The 19413-nt window shown below is 49.6% G+C and overlaps 1 protein-coding gene across 1 annotated transcript; it reads right to left on the reverse strand.

Moving 5' to 3' along the window:
• Window positions 1–3618: 3618 nt before the first annotated feature.
• GMCL1 (germ cell-less 1, spermatogenesis associated) lies at window positions 3619–18752 on the reverse strand. Its single transcript, XM_054289136.1, has 14 exons — window positions 18577–18752; window positions 18044–18167; window positions 16555–16651; window positions 14821–14918; window positions 14235–14347; window positions 13704–13769; window positions 13465–13549; window positions 13211–13301; window positions 12875–13015; window positions 10188–10257; window positions 6994–7069; window positions 6131–6276; window positions 5920–6007; window positions 3619–4872 (listed from the first exon to the last, which is right to left on the reverse strand). The coding sequence occupies exons 1-14, from the start codon at window positions 18750–18752 to the stop codon at window positions 4744–4746; spliced, it is 1500 nt and encodes a 499-aa protein (XP_054145111.1). The 3' UTR covers window positions 3619–4743.
• Window positions 18753–19413: the final 661 nt, after the last annotated feature.

Consider the following 19413-nt stretch of genomic DNA (forward strand, 5'->3'; position numbering starts at 1 on the left):
CCCAGAGAGGTTCTGGGGCCCCTCAGCCTTGGTGAGCGATCCCAGAGAGGTTCTGGGGCCAGCAGGGCCCCTCAGCCACCCCAGCAGAGCACGTGCCTGGAAATAACGGGGGCTCAGGGTCTGATCCCGTTTCCTGCCCCCTCCCCAGCCCTGGGTAGTGCAGGACGTGGCGTGTGTAGGTCGTGTTTGCCCCCAGCCCTTCCCTGAGCACCGTGGGCCCGGAGCCGCGGGTCAGTGTCTGCCCTGCCCAGCCCCAGCCCGTGTCTGCCCTCGGCGTGGAGAGTCGGGTTTGCTTGGTGTCTGTGAAATAGTTCTGCGGCCGCAGCCTTTAGGTGGCACCTGATTTGTACACTGTATATTTATGTTTTAAGAGATCTGATGTCTTTTTATGTACATAGTCTTGGGGGGGGTTGTATCACTTAGTTTTAACGTCACCTTTTCATGTTGTCGAAGGAGAGTACAGAGTAATTATTTTCTTTTTTTTTTTTTTGATCCTGTCGTGTAATTTTATTTTTTTTTTTTAATTTAAAATTTTCTTGGGGTAGACTGGAGAAGGAGACCCAAATACCTGAGGAACTGTTGTACAAGAAGAGGTTTGGGCATTCTGACTTTACCAGCAGGACAAAAGGGAAAGCAGAAAGCCAGGGCGTGCAGGATGCTGTGGGCTTCAGGCCGGGTTTAACCTTAGCAGAGGATTTGTTTTGTGCCCTGGAATGTCACATCCGTGGGGAGGTGACACACGCAGGGCCCTGCAGGTCCCCCTGTGCCCGCAGCAGCACCACCTGTGTGCCCTGGCCCAGTGCAGGGATCCGTGTTTGCCAGCAGAAAACTCTGGATGAACTGAAAGCTGCAGGTCTCTGCCTCGGTGAGAGGAGGCAGACAGAGGGTGGGGGGGTTTTCTGTAAATATTTAGCAGAAGTTAAAGAAATTTCAGTGATGTACAAAAAAAAAAAAAAATATAACTAATAAACCCCACAAACAGCCCTTCAGATTGGAGGATAGAGCTTTGTCTATTTTTATGTATATTTTTATACTGCTTGGGGTAACCTCATTACCAAAAGTCTCTCTTCTGTGTTGGGGGTCAAGTTCAGTAGCACAATTTTAAAGGAAAATTACTCTTTTGGGCATTTTAAATGCTTATTTTTTTATAAGCCTCAAGACGATTATAACAAATAAAACCTGTGTATAGAAATGATGTAAGAAACCAAGTTTAGTGGAAGTTTTAGAAGCTGTCAAATAAATCTTTGAAGGATGACGCAGAAATCCTCTAATCTGGTACCAAGCAGTTTTGTGTGATTTTTTTTTTCCTCAGAAAACCAGCATCAAAAATCAAAACAGAAATCTTTTTAGCTGCTGCACTGTGCAGAGTTGCATTAGTGGCTGTTTTTACTCTTAGCCAGCTGTGCCCCTGCTGAGCTCCATAGGGTTTTCATCTGTTAGTGAGTGAAATTTTACAGTTTTGGGGGCAGAATGGGAAGGATGGGGATCTGAGCAGCCCAGGGAAATTGGGGAGCTGAGGGGCCTGGCCTGGAGCAGGGTCACCACAATCCCCTCACCTGCTGCAGCTCACAGGGGTGAGGACATCACCCTTGTGGGTGCTGGTGGTGGATTTTTGGCTGGGCTTGGTCACAGGGACATCCCCTGGCTCTCCAAGGCTCCCCCAATGCTGGAGAGCTTTTGCTTAGGCTCAGAATCAAACAGGGTCTGCAACGTTCCCAATTCAGAGCATTACAGGACAGCTGTGGGTGCAGCCCACCCTCCCTGGGGCTGCAGGGGGAATTCGGGGAGCCCCTGGAGGGGTTTGGGGTCCCTGGAGGGGTTTGGGGTCCCTGGAGGGCTTTGGGGATCCCTGGAGGGGTTTAGGATCCCTGGGATCCCCAGCCCTGCAGGTGTTGGATGTCCATGGGATGTTCTGTGAATGTGTTCAAAATGAAGAAGGGAAGACTAAATCCTAATTATTGATATGAAGGGAAGATCAAATGATTATCTGTGGGGACAGATGGACAGACTGCTCAGCCTGGTTTGTCTTCCCTGCAGCAACAAGTGCTGCTTCGTGGGTTTAGGATGGTTTTGTTGTGCTTGGTTGTTCCCATCTGGGTGCATTTTCCTTGCTTTCCTGGGGTGCTGGAACGTTCTCTGGCCACGCAGGCAGCAGGGTGCGGAGTCTCTGCCCTGCCCTGCCTGGCAACTCTCCCCTCCTTGGTACTTTGGACAGGATTTTATTGGGCTTTTAACGTAAATGTACATCTATACAAACACAATCAGCAAATGGCCGAGAGCTGCAAGCAGAATTTGCCCGCTCTGCTCCCCTGCTGGAGCCCAGGGCTGGCAGGGGGAAGCTCGGTGCTATCAGTGGGGCACAGATCCCGGCCTGGCAGCAGCTCAGGTGCAGTTTGACCCGAGATAACTCAGTGCCTCCTCTCCTCCCTTATCAGGCAATCCAAACCCATCTGGCTGTCACAGAGATGAGATAAGGGGGTGAAAGGTCCAAGTGCACAGAGGGGAGAGGTGCAGAACGGTGCCAAGTGCACCGTGCCGGGGCTGTGAGGAGCAAGGGAACAACAGAATAACCTGGACTGTGGGGAGCCCTCGCCCCATTCCCCTCCAGACAAGGGAAGTGCCTGCTTTGGGCACATCAGTCCCTGCTCTGGCACAAAAATGGGCACTGAAGGCAAAAAGAGGCAATTCTGGTTCTCAAAGTGAATTGGAGAGAGGAAATTCTTTGTCTTTGACATCCCGGACCAGCCTGAAATCCTTCTGGCCTGAAGCAAAGAAAATGCACCTGGATGTGGGCAGGGGAGTCCTAAAGCCAAAGACTGTGTGGCTGCTGGCAGAAACGAGTGCTGTAGATTCACCTGATGTTGTTCTCTCTATTGTGTTTACAATATTTATTTTAGCAATTGACTGCAACCATATTATATATAGGCTTCCTTATTTTTGTACTTTTCATACCTGAGTGTGGTGTTGTACTGCTCAGCTCCCCTCGGCCACCACTGCTGCTCCTCAGAGACAATAAACCAGAGAAAACCAACCACCAGCCACTGCTGGGCTCAGTGTCGTGTGTGTGGGGCCCTGCGCTGCCCTGTGCCCCCCAGCCCACCCCAAACCCCTGCTGCTGCCCCTGGCAGTGCCCACGGCCAGGAGGGCACAGGGACACCAGGGACCAAGGGAAGGGGTTGGTGCCTGGCAAGTCAATACCCAGATGAGTTCCCTGCTCCACATCCCACGTCCTGGGGGCACTGGGTGGGTCCCACTGGGGTCCAGAGGGCACAGCAGGATCAGGCCCTGGCAGGGGTGCAAACCCTGCACAGCTCAGGCTTTGATGTGCTGCAAAAAACCCACCTGGGTTTGAGGGACCTGCTCCCTCTGCCCTTAACCAGCTGCCCCTGTTGCTTTCCATGGAATCCACCTTAAGGAGTGGGTACTTCTAATTAAAACCAGGGTTAAGTGCCTAAATACAGTTAATTCTATAAATAAATGCGATGCTGCAGCAGCTGAACAGCTGAAAATGCTTCTGCTCTCTCTGCCAAAGCTGTGACACAACACAAGATCACACTGAGGTGCTGAACCCAGCACAAAAAGCTATTCCCAGCAGGAAAGGACACACATGGACAAATATTCCACTTGAAATCATTTATTGACACGTTGCCATGTTTTTCTATCTTGCTCAGCATATTTTTACCCTTGTTATAAAGTACAAATGGTTTTATATTTTTCTGACATTAAAAAAATAGGCATTAACGAGGCAAAAATTCCCAGTTTAATTCAAAAAGTCCTGCTGTAAGAATTGAAAATTGTAAGAGACAAACAAAAGCCAACAAAGACTGAACAGAGTGTACCATGACACGACTCATCCATCACACCAAGTGGAGAGGAATCTCTCGTTCCCAGCTCTGCCTTTGGATCCTGTGACCTTGCTGAACTGATGTGAAGTTGGTGTTACACATACAACTCAAAAGGCACTGGAAAGTCACAAGTTCCTGAGCTAACATGGGATGTATTCCCAAGGTAACAGCTAAAACAAGCCACAGAAAACGTTTAAAAACTGGTATTTGGTTTGTGTGAGTGGAGTCAGCACAACTCCAGCTGAGAGCTGCTGCTGACAGGACTCAAGTAATGGTGAGGACATTGGAGTACTCACTGTACATGGAAAAATAATTCATTTATGAACATCCTTATTAGTAAATTAACCTGCTAAAAGACAGAGAATTATTGGCTGCAGTGTTAGAGCAAGACCAAGAATGAAATGTGTGTTTGTGTGAGCTGCAAAAAAGGTTTAAACCCATCAGGTGGGAAAGGCTGTGCAGTTAAATAACCAAAGTTGAGATGCCACATTTACAGAGATTATTTGGCCCCAAGAGAAAAGGACCAGGAAAAAAGCAAAATATGGATCTGGTATTTACAGATCAGTTATTTAAAAACCCAGCAAATAATACAACCAAACCCCACACTAACAAAACCCACACAACCTACAATGTGTGCTCAGAGTCCAACGGGTCATTTCCTAAGTTGCGATCCACACAAATTCCCCGTTTCCAGTTTGGCTCAGTTTTCACCCAGAAAAGCCCGAGCGTGACAACACTTCTCAAACACGGAATGGCTCCTGCCTGACGATGCAGAACAGAAATAAAATGTTAAAAAATTAAAAAGATGACTGGTTTTGGCCTACCTAATGTCAGAGCTGCATAGGAGAGCACTAAGGCAGGGCTGTGCCACAGTGTAGGCCTGTCCAGCCAGGCAGGCTCAGCACTCCAGGTGATCCAGCTGCGCCTCGCTGTCTGCCCTCTTCTCCGGGGAGGTGTACAGGAAGTTGCAGCAGATGTACAGGGGGAAGGTCAGGAGTCTGCTGTCCAAATTCATCACGATCTGCTCCTGCAGCACACACAGGGCGTTCGTGCGGTGAGGGGAGCAGAAAGCACGACACTGACACAGCACTGTGCACAGCCTAATGGCTACAGGCTGAAATCAGAGTATGAACATGAAGCAAAGACGGCTCCCCTTCACCTCGAGTTTGTAACACTGGCACATTCTCAGCCTGCCCACAGCTCCCACCCCTGAGCAGCACAGGGAACGGCCACAGGAAATGCTGGAGCACATTTCCCCTCCAACATGCTGGGGAGGAAGGGACACTTCTCAGACTTGGGAGATCTCACCAGCCAGGCATTCCACAACACAAAGCAAACTTCAGTTTGTGGGTAGGAATTTTTTTGGTTCCACTCTAGGAACTGGTTTTGGGGAAGCAAAATTGAAACTTCAACCTTGTGAGGATGCAAAACAACCGAAACTTCAAAACTGAAACTTCACCCTCCAGTGAGGATGGCACTGACAAGGAAAGGTTTTCTGTGTTCTCATCACCTTTGTATCACTGCTGGCTGGGATTTGAGAAACTTGATTAGCAAGTCCCACACATGCCCCACTAAATCCTGCTGTCAGCAATGGGTGGAAAAGGGCACTTGCTCTAAGAAAACTCCACTCCTCTCTGGGGCTTGCTTCAATTCATTTAACAGAGTAATAAATCCAACCCTTAAACAACATGCAGACATCCTTTTAACTCCTCGGTTTATGAGAGTCTTCACATTCTGGATTTGCCTCTAAATGAGCAGTCTGATGGCCAGATTATGCAGAGGGTGATGCCAGCAGTGCTGAAGAGCAGCTGAACCTGACACTGGCAGCAGACAGCAGTACCACAGGCACTCATTTCTCTAATACGGGAACTAATTTCACATTATCAACACTCACCCTACCCTACTCTAGATGCACTTCACAAATTAGCTTAATTACCCACTGCCTCTAACAGGAATGCCTGAGATTCCACATCAGCAACGCCAACAGGAGCAGCAACTCCCCTTCAAAGGCACCGGTGACTTGTGAGCATTTTTTTCATGCCTTGAGCTGCAGCACCCCAGCCCACAGACACACCTGGTCCTTCTCCAGGGTGAGGATCTGATAGCCCGTGGTCCTGCTGCAGATCATCTTCCCGCTGCAGTCGAACGAGGCCAGGCGCAACCTGGGGGCGGCACAGGGGGGACACCACCTCAGCCTCCCCGATTTCGGGCGCTCCTGAGGAGGCGGCAGGGTGGGGAGCACGCTGTGGCAGAGCCAGCAGGGCTGGCAGCAGGCAGGGCCGCACCTGAAGGCGATGCTGCGGCGCGGCTGCAGGCTGACGGAGCCGCTGCACGGCTGGTTCAGCGTGTTGCGCTTGAAGATGATGTAGCGGTTGGTGTAGGTCACCAGCAGGTCCAGGCCGAAGTTAAAGCCAGTCCAGCGCCAGCAGTACTGCAGGACGGGGGGGACACGCAAGGGACACACAGGGGACACACACAAAGGGGACACACACAGGCTGAGGGTGGCTGTGACACGCAGCAGCGGTGCCACCCCAGCTCCGGGCGGTCACTCCTGAGCTGCTCGGGGGGCTCAGGGATCCCTGCCAGCACCTGCCTGGGACACACAACTCGGTGGGGACAACTGGACACTGCAGGGGACTGTGTGACAGCAGCTGAGGGTCAGCTGCCTCCCAGAGAGGCAGGACACACGTCACAGCAGTGGGTATCACATACCAGCACTGGGTAATGGGGCTGAGCTGTGAGCCCCAGCCATGCCCGGAGCACCCTTGGGTTATGTGACCTCAATGGGAAAAATGAATGTTCTCAGCTCATTTCACAAGACCTGTTACCTAAAGTCACCGAGGGGCCCTGGCTCTGAATGTTACACATTTTCTCTACAGAACTTCCTTCTCCAGCTGATAAGTGATCAGAGCTCTGTTTAACTGCCTGCACTAACAGTTTTCCCAGTCTTGCAGCACAAGAGCACAATGAAACTCCAGTTCCTTGCTCCTTGCAGAGACATGGCTTCCATCTCTCTGGGGAGGAAAAAATGGTGTCTTTCTACATGACACCTTTTGATGCAGTTTGCCAATGAGGACCTAGATGATTTGGAAATGCCTGACTTGTCTCAGCCATGCCAGCCCTGCAGCTTGCCACGTGCCACACTTACATCACCATCCTTGGCCAGCTTGCGACCACACCTCATGCTGTTTCCTTCCAGTTCCTCCTTATTGATTTCTTGAGGCCTGAAAAAAACCCAAACCAGCACCTTTAAGGACACTTCAACAGCTTTGTGTGATACCTTAATGTGGGGAAGACGAACAGACTGGGGTAAGCTTGTCTGACCACACAATGATGGAATACCCTGAGCTGGAAGGGACTCACAACTGACCCTTTGAGCAGAGGTATGACTGGATGAGCTCCCAGAGCCTCTTCCATCCCAAACTGTCCCATAAACTACAAAACTGCAATATGAACCAGGCTGGGACACCTCAGTTAGGCAGGACTTCTACAAAAGAACTTTTCCAGATAAAACAATAGCCCTTGCAATGCAATGCATTCTCCCAGCCTTGTAAAAACCCAAGTGTTTTTTAAACGCAGCAGGCTGACTTCTCAGACACAACCAGAGACAAGTGCTGGGGCACAGCTGCAGGGCTCTGCACGACAGCAGGGCTATGAAGCAGCAGCCACGAGACTCTGGGAGAGGTTTCTCAAGGGGCTGGTTATGCAACTCGACTAAAAAAAAAACCCCTTCCCCTCAGTGCTCATAAAAAAACCCCACTTCCCCTCAGTGTCAAGAAATGAGAGCTCCTGAGACGCAGAGCCCTGGGCTGTGTCATCCCACACCAAGATCAGCTCCTCTCACCCAACACTCCCCATGTCCAGCACGTACAACAGCCTTGCACGAGTGAGATCAGCCCTGATTTTCCACAGTTGTGTTACTCACTTTGCTCCTCTCACCATGACAGCATTAACCCAACACCCACTGCCAGAAGTGCCCAAGTCACAGCAGGCTGAGGGATGGCTGTGAACTTTACTAATCCCAGTGACATCAATCCCCACAGCCCCAACTGCAAACGCACAGGACCCAGCAGTGCCCTCCAAGGCAGAAGTGATGCAGCCTCTGTTCTCCTCCTGCTGCTCTCACTCCACAGCAACTCACAGCTGAATCTTTTGTAAGCCCAGCCCAGGTCTCTTCTCGTGTGTGTAAAACCCAGTCCTGGGAGGTGAAGTGCTCAAAGAACAGGTTATGCATACAACTCATCACACTTCAACAAATTCACCCAGGAACCTCCCGTGTGCTTTTCCACATCTTCCAGCTGAACTGGTTCTGCGGCTGACCTAAATGCAGTAATGGTGATAAAGGATTTATTTCTGTTTAATTAGTGACAAATTTCACAAACATTAGTCCGTAATGCTCAGACTGACATTAACATTCCCCTCTCCATGCCTCGAGCAGCCTCAGACAATGCAGAACTCCAGCTTGAACCACTTCCACCAGCTGCCACAGAGGAACAGTGGAGCCATTCTGCCTCCTTCTCACACACTGCCAAAGAGACCGCTAACAGCAGAAGTGATTCCAGACCCAGACTTGAAGGATCTGTCTGGCTTCTGCCACAAAACACATGTTTAATTTAAAAAAAAAGTGATCCACTTTAACACAAGTAAACCCTGAGCAGCTACAATTCAAAGCCACAAACTAACTGCTAACACTAAAAAATTCTCCAATTCTGAAGAGTGAATAAGATGTTTAATCCTTTTAAATGCAAACTCAAAGCAGAAAGGAAACACTTTCTTCTCCTCTCCCTAAAGCCACATCACAGTTTCCAGGCAGTGCCATTTCCATGCTGCCAGTGCTGCAAGAAGCAGGTGCAATTATGCCCTGCACCAGGTGGGATATGGAAATAGAGCCTGACTTCAGCTCAGAGGAGTCAGATTCACGTCCTGCTCTGATTCCTAAGTCTGCCTCCTTACCCCTGAGGGAAAACATGTGTTTGATGCTGACACGGGCAGGAGGTGTGAGAGGAAGAGCAGCAGAGCTGGATAAACCATGGGCTTATAAAACCTGAATTCTTTTCCTGCAGCTACACGTTGGTCAAATGGCCAAAACATTTGCACTAACACAAAGGAACGGCTGCATGTCTGCCCTTCTGAGGCTGAGACCTTTGCTTTTCACTGCCTTAAAAGAAATAAGCAACCCATACTACGAAAGAAAAGACTAAACAAGCAAGAAAAATGTGGAGAAGTACTCTGCCCATTCCAAAAGCCATTGAAATCCTCAGCTGTAGCTGAATTTTGAAACTGCTGTTTTCCAAGCTGGATGACCCCCACCATCCTCACTCTGTGGGAACTCCCTTTTCCAGAAGCATGTGTATCCATCCAGTGGCTGGCAATTCCAATGCTCCCAGTGCACTCAACTACCAAAACACATCAAAGTTAGCAAATACTGCCTCTGCTGACTCACTTCCCTGTGAACCCTGTTTCCCCATGAGCCAGGAGGTGACACTGCTCTCAGACACAGCCACAGCAGCACTGCAAAACCCTTCCCACGAGAGCAGCACCAGAACCAGGGCACAGCCACCCAAAATTCACCTGCAGGAGCTGGATGTGAGAGCCACAATGCTGCACCTTGCCTCCACCACCTCCCAAAGCACTGCTGCCTCAGAGAACAACTTTCTAAAGATCCTGGCTGTTGTTCAGACCGCACTTTGGGGCTTTTTGAAGCTCCTGTTACAGCCCAACACGTCCCTGCCCACAGTGTCACCTGCTGGGTGACAGGACAAAGGAGCACGTCAGCCTGCTGGGTTTGGGGAGGTAACAGGCATTCTGCAGCTGCCTGACTTGGCATTTTTTCTCCTCAAAGCACTCCAGGAGCCAGCAGAGCAGACAAAGGCAGCACCAACTTCCCCAGCTACATTTTGCCATGGTTTTGGTGTTAAACCCAGGACCTGGCTCACTGCAGCACGGCCAAGAGCACGCAGAAGGAAGAGGAACAGTTTGATGGCCAAAACACCCTTAAAATGGAAGGCTCAGGAATCCCCCTCTCACAGCCTCAGCACAGATTCCCAGGTGAAGTGCCAGTGAGCAGCATTAACCCACATGAAGGAAAGTACAGAACTCGTGTCCCCCACCCAGCATTTCCCTCTGGTCCCACCAGATCAGTGTTCCAGAGTTCTGCTGGTTGAGGGAGGGGGGACCAGCCAGCCCAGGGGAACTGAGAGCTCCACAGAGATCAACAGTTCAAAACCACTGAAGTATGCTTCCCCCCTCCTTTTAATGTAAACTCCAAATAATTCATGTCAAAATTTCCATGACAGGAAGGTTTCTAATATAAGAGAGAAATAAAGCCTGTAATATACCTACCCAATATCATTGTCTTGTTCTGCTCTGAGCATGGCAAACCACTGCTGCTTGTAAACTGAGGACAGCCATTCTAAAATTAAAAAAAAAAAAAAAAAAGGCTTGGTGTTGTCTTTGGAGCTGGGAATGGGGATGGTCATGTACATTAGAAATAGAGAAATACAATTAGATAGAAATAATAAAGTTACACTTATGGACAAGTGTGTGCACCCCACCCCCTGTAACTCCCTGTGCTCTCCAGCCCCAGCACAGGGAAAGGATAAACACCCACAGCTAACAGCAGCCACTCCAGACTGTGCTCATCTCCTCCAACACCCACTGCTGCCACAAGTGATGCAACTCCACACGTTTTCTCAGCACACACGGCCCTGCTCAGCCAAGGAGCCTGTCAGCAAGCTCTGGGGAGAAGGTGCTGTGCTCTGAACCCCCAGGGGAACTCTACGCAAGCTAAAGAAGAAGAAAACACAATCAAGGGATAAAAGAAAACAGTGACTTAACACAAATATGGCAAAACAAACACAAGTTGTACCCTGCTAAGAATAAACATAAATCATGTCTTCCTTGGAGAACACACAAAGATTTTACTGGCTGCGTTAATTTAATGTTGCAACCAAGAGATAAAACAGAACAAAACTCAGTGGTTTGCCAGGCGGTTACACAAAAGGGATCCCAACATCCCAGGGTGTAAGAAGTTCTTAGTCAAGATAACAAATGGGGCAAGGGGCAAGGTCAGAAATGAGAACCACCTCTGGGAAATGGGCTGGGTGAGAGAACAGGGAGAGCCAACGTGACCCAACCAACCCAGGAAGGTGCTGAATGGGACAGAAGGGAGGAGAGGCCAGATCATGGATGGAAAATTCAAACCAGCCTTTGTCCCACTGACTCTAGAGTGAAAGTACAGACTGTGATAGGAGCAAACTGGGCATCAACCAAAGTACAACTGCAAATAAAAAATGAATTAAGGAAACCTACACAGGCAAGGAGCAGAGACTGGATGTGCTAGAAGGGAAGGAAGAAATATCAGGAGGGAGAGCATCTTCTCTGTTTGTGCATTGCAGGTATCTATTTCCTACCTCACATTTCAGCTGCTGATTTACGAAGAGGGAAAGCACAGCTGAGGAAATGTTCACAAGCCACCAATAAAACAGAACAACAAACACTGTGCTCACACAGACACATTATGTATTCCTGTCCCTTGCACCTTTTCTGCACAAACATCAGACTGCTGTGAACTCCTAACACAGAATTTCAGTTCTCCCCTCCAGGACCTACACACCAGAGTATAAAAATAAACAAATAATCACAGTACTACTTTCAACTACTCAGTGTGATTTGCTTCTCTACCTCCTTGAGAACAATTTCATGTGGAATAACCTTCCAGCAGAGCACAAACTACCCAGCAAAGGCCCTGCCTGCAGCCTCTCAGGTACAAAGCATCCCCTCACACACTGAATGCTGGCAGGCACCAGCCCGCTCCAAAGTGCAGCCCAGGAGTTATCTCAGCCTCCTCGTAAAGGAAGAGCCAAAGTTCTGACCCTGGCACGGACAGATTACAGGGGCAGGCAAGCACCAAACTGAGACAGCACTTCCCAGCACAGAGATCCTCCTGCACGCAGCACGTGCCCTGTGCCCCCTTTCCTTCCATCACGGGCCTTTGTCCCCTCTCTGTGTCACCACAGTGCCACCCTGTGTCCCCTTTCCTTACATCACAGGCCTGTGTCCCCTTTCCTGCACCACAGTGCCACCCGGCTGCCTATGTCCCTTTTCCCTGTCACTACAGTGCCACCCTGTGTCCCCTCTCCCTGTCCCCACAGTGCCACCCTGTGTCCCCTTTCCTTACATCACAGGCCTGTGTCCCCTTTCCTGCACCACAGTGCCACCCGGCTGCCTATGTCCCTTTTCCCTGTCACTACAGTGCCACCCTGTGTCCCCTCTCCCTGTTACTACAGTGCCACCCTGTGTCCCCTCTCCCTGTCCCCACAGTGCCACCCTGTGTCCCCTTTCCTTACATCACAGGCCTGTGTCCCCTTTCCTGCACCACAGTGCCACCCAGCTGCCTGTGTCCCTTTTCCCTGTCACTACAGTGCCACCCTGTGTCCCCTCTCCCTGTCCCCACAGTGCCACCCTGTGTCCCCTTTCCTTACATCACAGGCCTGTGTCCCCTTTCCTGCACCACAGTGCCACCCAGCTGCCTGTGTCCCCTTTCCCTGTCACTACAGTGCCACCCTGTGTTCCCTCTCCCTGTTACTACAGTACCACCCTGTGTCCCCTCTCCCTGTCACCACAGTGCCACCCAGCTGCCTGTGTCCCCTTTCCCTGTCACCACAGTGCCACCCGGCTGCCTATGTCCCTTTTCCCTGTCAGTACAGTGTCACCCTGTGTCCCCTCTCCCTGTTACTATCATACCACCCTGTGTCCCCTCTCCCTGTCACCTCAGTGCCACCCAGCTGCCCTGTGCCCCTTTCCCTGCCCCGTGTCCCCTCTCCCTGTCACCTCAGTGCCACCCAGCTGCCCTGTGCCCCTTTCCCTGTCACCTCAGTGCCACCCAGCTGCCCTGTGCTCCAGCGCCCTCCCCAGCTCTGTCCCTCCCGGCACAGGCCCAGCCCCTCCGTGTCTCCCCTGGGCTGAAGGAACCGAAGGCAGCAGTGAGGTGAGGCCCCAGCTGTGCCAGCCCTCCCTCCCTGCCTCACCTGCGGGCAGCAGGGCGTCCCTCTCCACGATCCTGGCCGAGGCCAGGTCACTGACGATGTACTGCAGCCTCAGGTGAGCGAACACGGGCACGAAGGCGCTGCCCTGCGCCGACTCCAGGAAGGCAACGTCGCCCCCAAACTCTGCAACACAGCGCCCACACCGTGGTTTGCACCCCCAAATCCTTCCCACACCCTGTTTATACTGCAGGTTTTACTTATGGGTTAGAAAAGGTTATTATTGGTGTTTAACGGCTTTGATTTTATTAGGGTTATTGAGTGGCTTTTGGCATGAAAATGGAGAATTATTGGTGCTCAAGGGCTGGCAGCTCCTCCTACCTCTCCTGCGCTCAGCAAACCAGGCATCAGCTTCGGTCAGCACCTGCTTGAAAGAGCCATTCCAAGAAGGCACGAGCTGAAGGAACATCCACTGAGCAAAACAAAGAAATTCTAGTGAGTCAGCTGACGTTTCAGGCAAGAAATCTGCATGCTAATAAGAGACATTTCCACATTTCTATAAAAGTTCTGCTATTCCATTAAATACTTCCAGTCAACTCCACAAAGGCTCACTGCACTGAGCCCCAGGCAAGCACCTTTTTGAGAGCAGTGTACACATCCATCTCCACCTGCAGCACAAACAGGTTGGAGGAGCTGATCAGCTGCTTCATGAGGTTTATGCTGGAAAAAATCAATTGTAACAGGTCAGTGAGACACAAAAGAGAAAAAGGAGAAGGGGAGGCAGGGAACAAGCAACCAGCAATGACCAGAAAGCAATCTGCAGTGGGCTGCAGCCTTGGGCAGGGACTGTCCCTCATCCCTGCAGCCCCAGTACCTGAGCTCCTTGAAGAGTCCAACACTCTGGTGAGTCATCAGATTGTTCAAGAGCCACTCAAGGCACCTGCATGGAAAGCAAGGAGTTAGGAGCTCTGCTTGTTCCTTCTCTGTGTCAACACTGCTGCAACAGCTGCTCCCTCAGCAAATTTGCAGACAACTCTGAGCTGGGTGGGATTGTGGATCTGCAGGAGGGCACAAGGGTTCTGCAGAAGCAGCTGGACAGACTCAATCGATTCAGATCAGGCACTTGATGTTTTTTTCCCTGTTTGGGTGGTCAGGCATTGGAATAGAGTCCCATCTCCACCCTGGAGGTGTGAATCTGCCTCTGGGTTATGTGGTTTAGTGGTTTCAGTGGAAGTGCTGGGTGGGTGGTTGGACTGGATGATCTTATGGATCTCTCCCAGCTTTGATGTTCTAAGATTCTATTCCAAAAAAATATTGAAACAATTAACCTGGTCATTATGCTACTGTGTGTAAATTCAGTGTTAATTAGCAATGTCCAAAGCAGTTTGGAGACAGTAATTCTTACTTTTTCTTCACGGAGTCCAGCCCATATGTCCCTGCAGAATTGTAATAACCACACACAGTTTGGGCAGTGATGGTTTCCTTCATTGTTTCACCACACTGCTGGATTAAGCCATCCTGCAGGGAGGAAAAAGCACACAGACATTCTGAGTGTTCACTTCCCAACAGGAAATGTCAGGCTCTGTGCTGTTCACATAGATTTTCATGCCTGAGCCATCCCCCAAGTCCCACAGTGACTGGTGCTACGCTGTTCAAACCATTTAAACATCATTCTCAGAAACACAGATGTTCCTAAAGAACATTTCCCATGAAAGAAAAGGGTACCGAATGCCCTCAGGGTACAGCAAGCGAGCTCCAAAACCTATTTAATCTACTTGTAGATATCACTCACAAATCACTTAATCTCACACCTCAACCTTAGTCACAGCATTTTCCAATAAACCCACTGCTTTGTGTTTGGCTTTTTCCCCATTTAGCCTGAAAAGCTGATTCATTCCTCTGGGTGCAAACGGCCACGTGGGCGAGGATGCCCTGAACCGCAGTGTTTCTTCCAGGTACAGACAGAAGGAATTGTGGCATTTCTGACTCACCAGCTGCAGCATGCAGGCTGCGGCCAGCAGGGCCACCACGCGGCTGGGGTTGATCAGCACATCGTCTCTGTAGAGCGAGCCAAAGGCCACCTGCAGGGCTGCAGAGGGAGCACAGTCACAGGCAGGCACTAAACACAACCTAAACACGACCTTAAACACAACCAAACCCCTCACAGCACTAAACACAACCTAAACGCGACCTTAAACACAACCAAACCCCTCACAGCACTAAACACAACCTAAACGCAACCTTAAACACAACCAAACCCCTCACAGCACTAAACACAACCTAAACACGACTTAAACACAACCAAACCCCTCACAGCACTAAACACGACCTAAACACGACCTTAAACACAACCAAACCCCTCACAGCACTAAACACAACCTAAACACGACCTTAAACACAACCAAACCCCTCACAGCACTAAACACGACCTAAACGCGACCTTAAACACAACCAAACCCCTCACAGCACTAAACACAACCTAAACGCAACCTTAAACACAACCAAACCCCTCACAGCACTAAACACAACCTAAACACGACCTTAAACACAACCAAACCCCTCACAGCACTAAACACGACCTAAACGCGACCTTAAACACAACCAAACCCCTCACAGCACTAAACACAACCTAAACACGACTTAAACACAACCAAACCCCTCACAGCACTAAACACAACCTAAACACGACCTTAAACACAACCAAACCCCTCACAGCACTAAACACAACCTAAACACGACCTTAAACACAACCAAACCCCTCACAGCACTAAACACAACCTAAACGCAACCTTAAACACAACCAAACCCCTCACAGCACTAAACACAACCTAAACGCAACCTTAAACACAACCAAACCCCTCACAGCACTAAACACAACCTAAACACGACCTTAAACACAACCAAACCCCTCACAGCACTAAACACGACCTAAACACGACCTTAAACACAACCAAACCCCTCACAGCACTAAACACAACCTAAACACGACCTTAAACACAACCAAACCCCTCACAGCACTAAACACAACCTAAACACGACCTTAAACACAACCAAACCCCTCACAGCACTAAACACAACCTAAACACGACCTTAAACACAACCAAACCCCTCGCTGCACACCTTCTCTGTGTCTCAGTGCTGGTTCTTTATCTACAGCAGCTGACCAGACTGAAAACACAACACGGGGTACCTGGCACACACATCTTTTATGGAAAATCCTTTCCTTAGGATTGTTCCTCCTGAGAAGCTGAGAGGCCTCAAAATGTAAACAATGCTTATCTGCTGCTGTGGAATGCAACAGGTGCATCTGGGATTGGCCCATGTGGTTGTTTCTAATTAATGGCCAATCACAGTCAGCTCGCTCGGACAGAGAGCCGAGCCACAAGCCTTTGTTATCATTCTTTCCTATTCTATTCTTAGCCAGCCTTCTGATGAAACCCTTTCTTCTATTCTTTTAGTACAGTTTTAATGTAATATATATAATGAAATAATAAATCAGCCTTCTGAAACACAGAGTCAGACCCTCATCTCTTCCCTCACCCTCAGACCCCTGTGAACACGGTCACATTACTGAGCTCCCAGGATTTAAACAAACTCTCCAGCACCCCTGAGAGCTGAAAAGCTGCACAAAGAGAAGCTGAACCTCATGGCCTTCTCTGAACATCACCAGGTTTAACTTAAGCTCCCCCTTCAGGGTTCTGTTAAAATGAAAGGCTCCCACTTACCTTCTACATCAATATTTTGATCAGGAATCTCCAGCTCTATGACATTCATGCTGGATTCTTTCCAAGAGCCACTGAACATACTGGAAAAGTAGCCTGACTGTATGAAGGAAGAGAGAAAAAGAACTCAACCAAGAGATCTCATCCCACTTCAAACTGCCAAAAGCAGCACCAACACGATTAATATTTACCTTTATGCAGAACAAAATAGATTAAGGGAGCTTTCACAAGCTAAAACATTCTGACAGACTCGAGGGGCTGACTGTAGCTGCTGTTTCTGACACTCAAAATGCCTACAGGAAAGTTTGGGCTACGTGTGTGTAACCAGAGTAAGGAAAGAGTTTGAAAAGGCCAGAAAAGCTACACAAGCTCTTTTTCCCACAAGCCACATCACCAGTGGGGACAGAATTAGTTCAAACATGAAGTCCTTAAGGTTACTGGCAAACAACAAATCCTGCAGGCATTAGGGAATGCCAGTTAGGGGTGGAAAAAAAAAAAGGCATGCAAGACATACAAATTACTGTACAAGGCTGCAGCCTCATACCAAGGACACAGACACACACACCATTTATGGCAATATACCTTTTATTATTAAGTGAAAAGCACATAAAACTAGAATTTGAGGTTTCCATCCAAAGGAAGGGAAAGATAATGCTCTACTAGGGTTCCTGATTTTCCTTCCCAGCAGCAGATGTGCCCATTATGAGATGCTATCAATGAAGTTTACCTGAGAGATCAAAAAAATAAAGTCTATTTGTACAGCACCGCATTCCCTGACCAAATGGAAAGCAATCCCCTCGCTGGGACCACACAAGCATTTGCTGAAGCTGCTCTGGAATTCGGGCACTGACACAGCAACAGCCACCAAAAAAACCCCCGGAATTGGCTTTTCCTGTCACTTGTGGCAGCAGAGAAAGTGCAGCCAGGTGTGGAGCACCTCCCTGTGCCGCAGTGTCACAGCCCTGCTCTGGCTGCCGCTGCAGCTCCTGTCCAGGTACAGCACCCGAGGGCTCCACACCAACCCCTGCCGAGGGCAGAACCCCTGAAAGACACGGGCACAAGGGAATTCGGTGTTTGAGGGCACAGCACAGACAGCGAAGCCACCAGCACCTCTGAGCTCCCACAACACAGACACAAAGGACTCCACCTCAACACCAGCCCAACAGGAAATGTGTGTGGAAGCAGCATCCTTTCTGGGCCATGCACTAGGGACAATGCACCACGATTAGGAATAAAAAAAATTTAAAAACATAATTAAGCGGTATGAGAAGCAAAAAAATTTTTGAAATATGAACCTACAGCTCTGCTTCCCAACAGGAACTCCTGTTGCTAACAGGAGCTTGTTAACTGTTAACATCTACAAAAAGAGTTAAAGTCCTAAATATAAAGTGGATAAATAAAAAAGAAAGATCACCAGTCATACTTCAGAGTTCTCAGACATCCTTTTATTAAAAGCACAGTTCCTACTGGGAGCTAGAAAGGAGCCACTTACCTGACACAAATAAATCTTGTGCAAGTTCCACTCCTCTCCCAGAGCACAAATTTTGATATCACTGTTCTCCCCATTCAAAAACAGAGTCTGATAAATATACTTCGACGTGCTTTTCAGCTTTTTCCTAGCAAAAACAAAACAGCAGACCAGGGACAGTGAGACACACCCCTCGAGACTGTCCCGTTACAGCGGCAGCAGCCGCTCCCACGCGCTCCGGGGCCGGCGCTGCCCAGCCCGGTGCGGCCGCCGCATCCCCCGAGCCCGCCGGGGCCTTCCCCGGCCCGGGGAGCCCTTGAGGCCTCACCCACCCCGAGACCTCTCCCCGGCGGGCTCCGAGGGGAGGCCGAGCCGGTACCTGCCGTGTCCCCTGGGAGCTGCACCCTGGCCCGGCCCTGCATCCTCCTGGGCCGGCCCTGCATCCCCCGGCCCGACCCTGCATCCCCCGGCCCTACATCCCCCTAAGCCGGCCCTGCATGCCCTCAGCCCGGCCCCGCATCCCCCCGGGCCCCTCAGCCCGGCCCCGTCCCTCAGACCTGCGGCCGCGGAGGTGCAGCAGCCGCTCCTCCCGCTCGGCCTCGCCGTCGCTGTCGCTGTCGCCGGTTCCCTCGGCGCCGCCGCGCTTCCTCTTGCCGCCCTTGCCCGCGGCCGCCGCCTCGCCCCGCGGCAGCCCGGCCTTCCGCCGCAGCACGCGGCTGCCCAGCGAGCCCATGGCCGCTCCGCCGCCTCATGGGGCCGCGGCGCGGCGGGGCCGGAGCGGCGGCGGCGGCGGCGCCTCAGCAGCCCCGGCCCGAGCGGCGGCCGCGGCCCCGCAGCTCCGCGGGCCCGCAGCTCCGCGCCTGCGCGGGCGGGCGCTGCTCCTGCGCCGCCTGCGGGGCCAGCGAGACCGCGCCTACTTACTTACTTACTTATTTATTTATTTATTTATTTTAAAATTTTATTTATTTATTTATTTATTTGTTTATTTATATATATATAAAAATAACCTATATATATATATATCGATATATAGGTAATGATTAAGAAATATAAATATATATATTTAAGAAATATATTAGGAAATATATATATTTCTTATATGTGTTTATTTATAGATTATATAATATAAAATATATAATATAGAACATATAATATATAATATGTAATTATAATATATAATATATAATATATAATATATAATATATAATATGAAATATGCAATATACATAGAATTTATTATAGTATATATTTTATAGTAAATGTAGTATCTATATATTTGAGAATAAAGCACTACATTATCTATATATCTATATCTATATCTATATCTATATCTATATCTATCTATATATTCTATATCTATATCTATATCTATATATTCTATATCTATATCTATA

This window comes from Melozone crissalis, unplaced genomic scaffold, assembly GCF_028551555.1.
Source record: "Melozone crissalis strain CALT ecotype California unplaced genomic scaffold, PUWL_Pcris_2 ptg000064l_1, whole genome shotgun sequence".
NCBI lineage: Eukaryota > Metazoa > Chordata > Aves > Passeriformes > Passerellidae > Melozone > Melozone crissalis.

What these genes read in the sequence shown, in the direction of transcription:
- GMCL1 (XM_054289136.1), bottom strand. Translation starts at nt 18,752, where the DNA reads ATGGGCTCGCTGGGCAGCCGCGTGCTGCGGCGGAAGGCCGGGCTGCCG. An exon ending in CAGCCTGCATGCTGCAGCTG is followed by an intron (nt 14,348 to 14,820) that starts GTGAGTCAGAAA and finishes TCCTCCCTGCAG; the next exon opens with GATGGCTTAATCCAGCAGTG. An exon ending in GAACAAGACAATGATATTGG is followed by an intron (nt 7,070 to 10,187) that starts GTAGGTATATTA and finishes GGTTTTTTTCAG; the next exon opens with GCCTCAAGAAATCAATAAGG.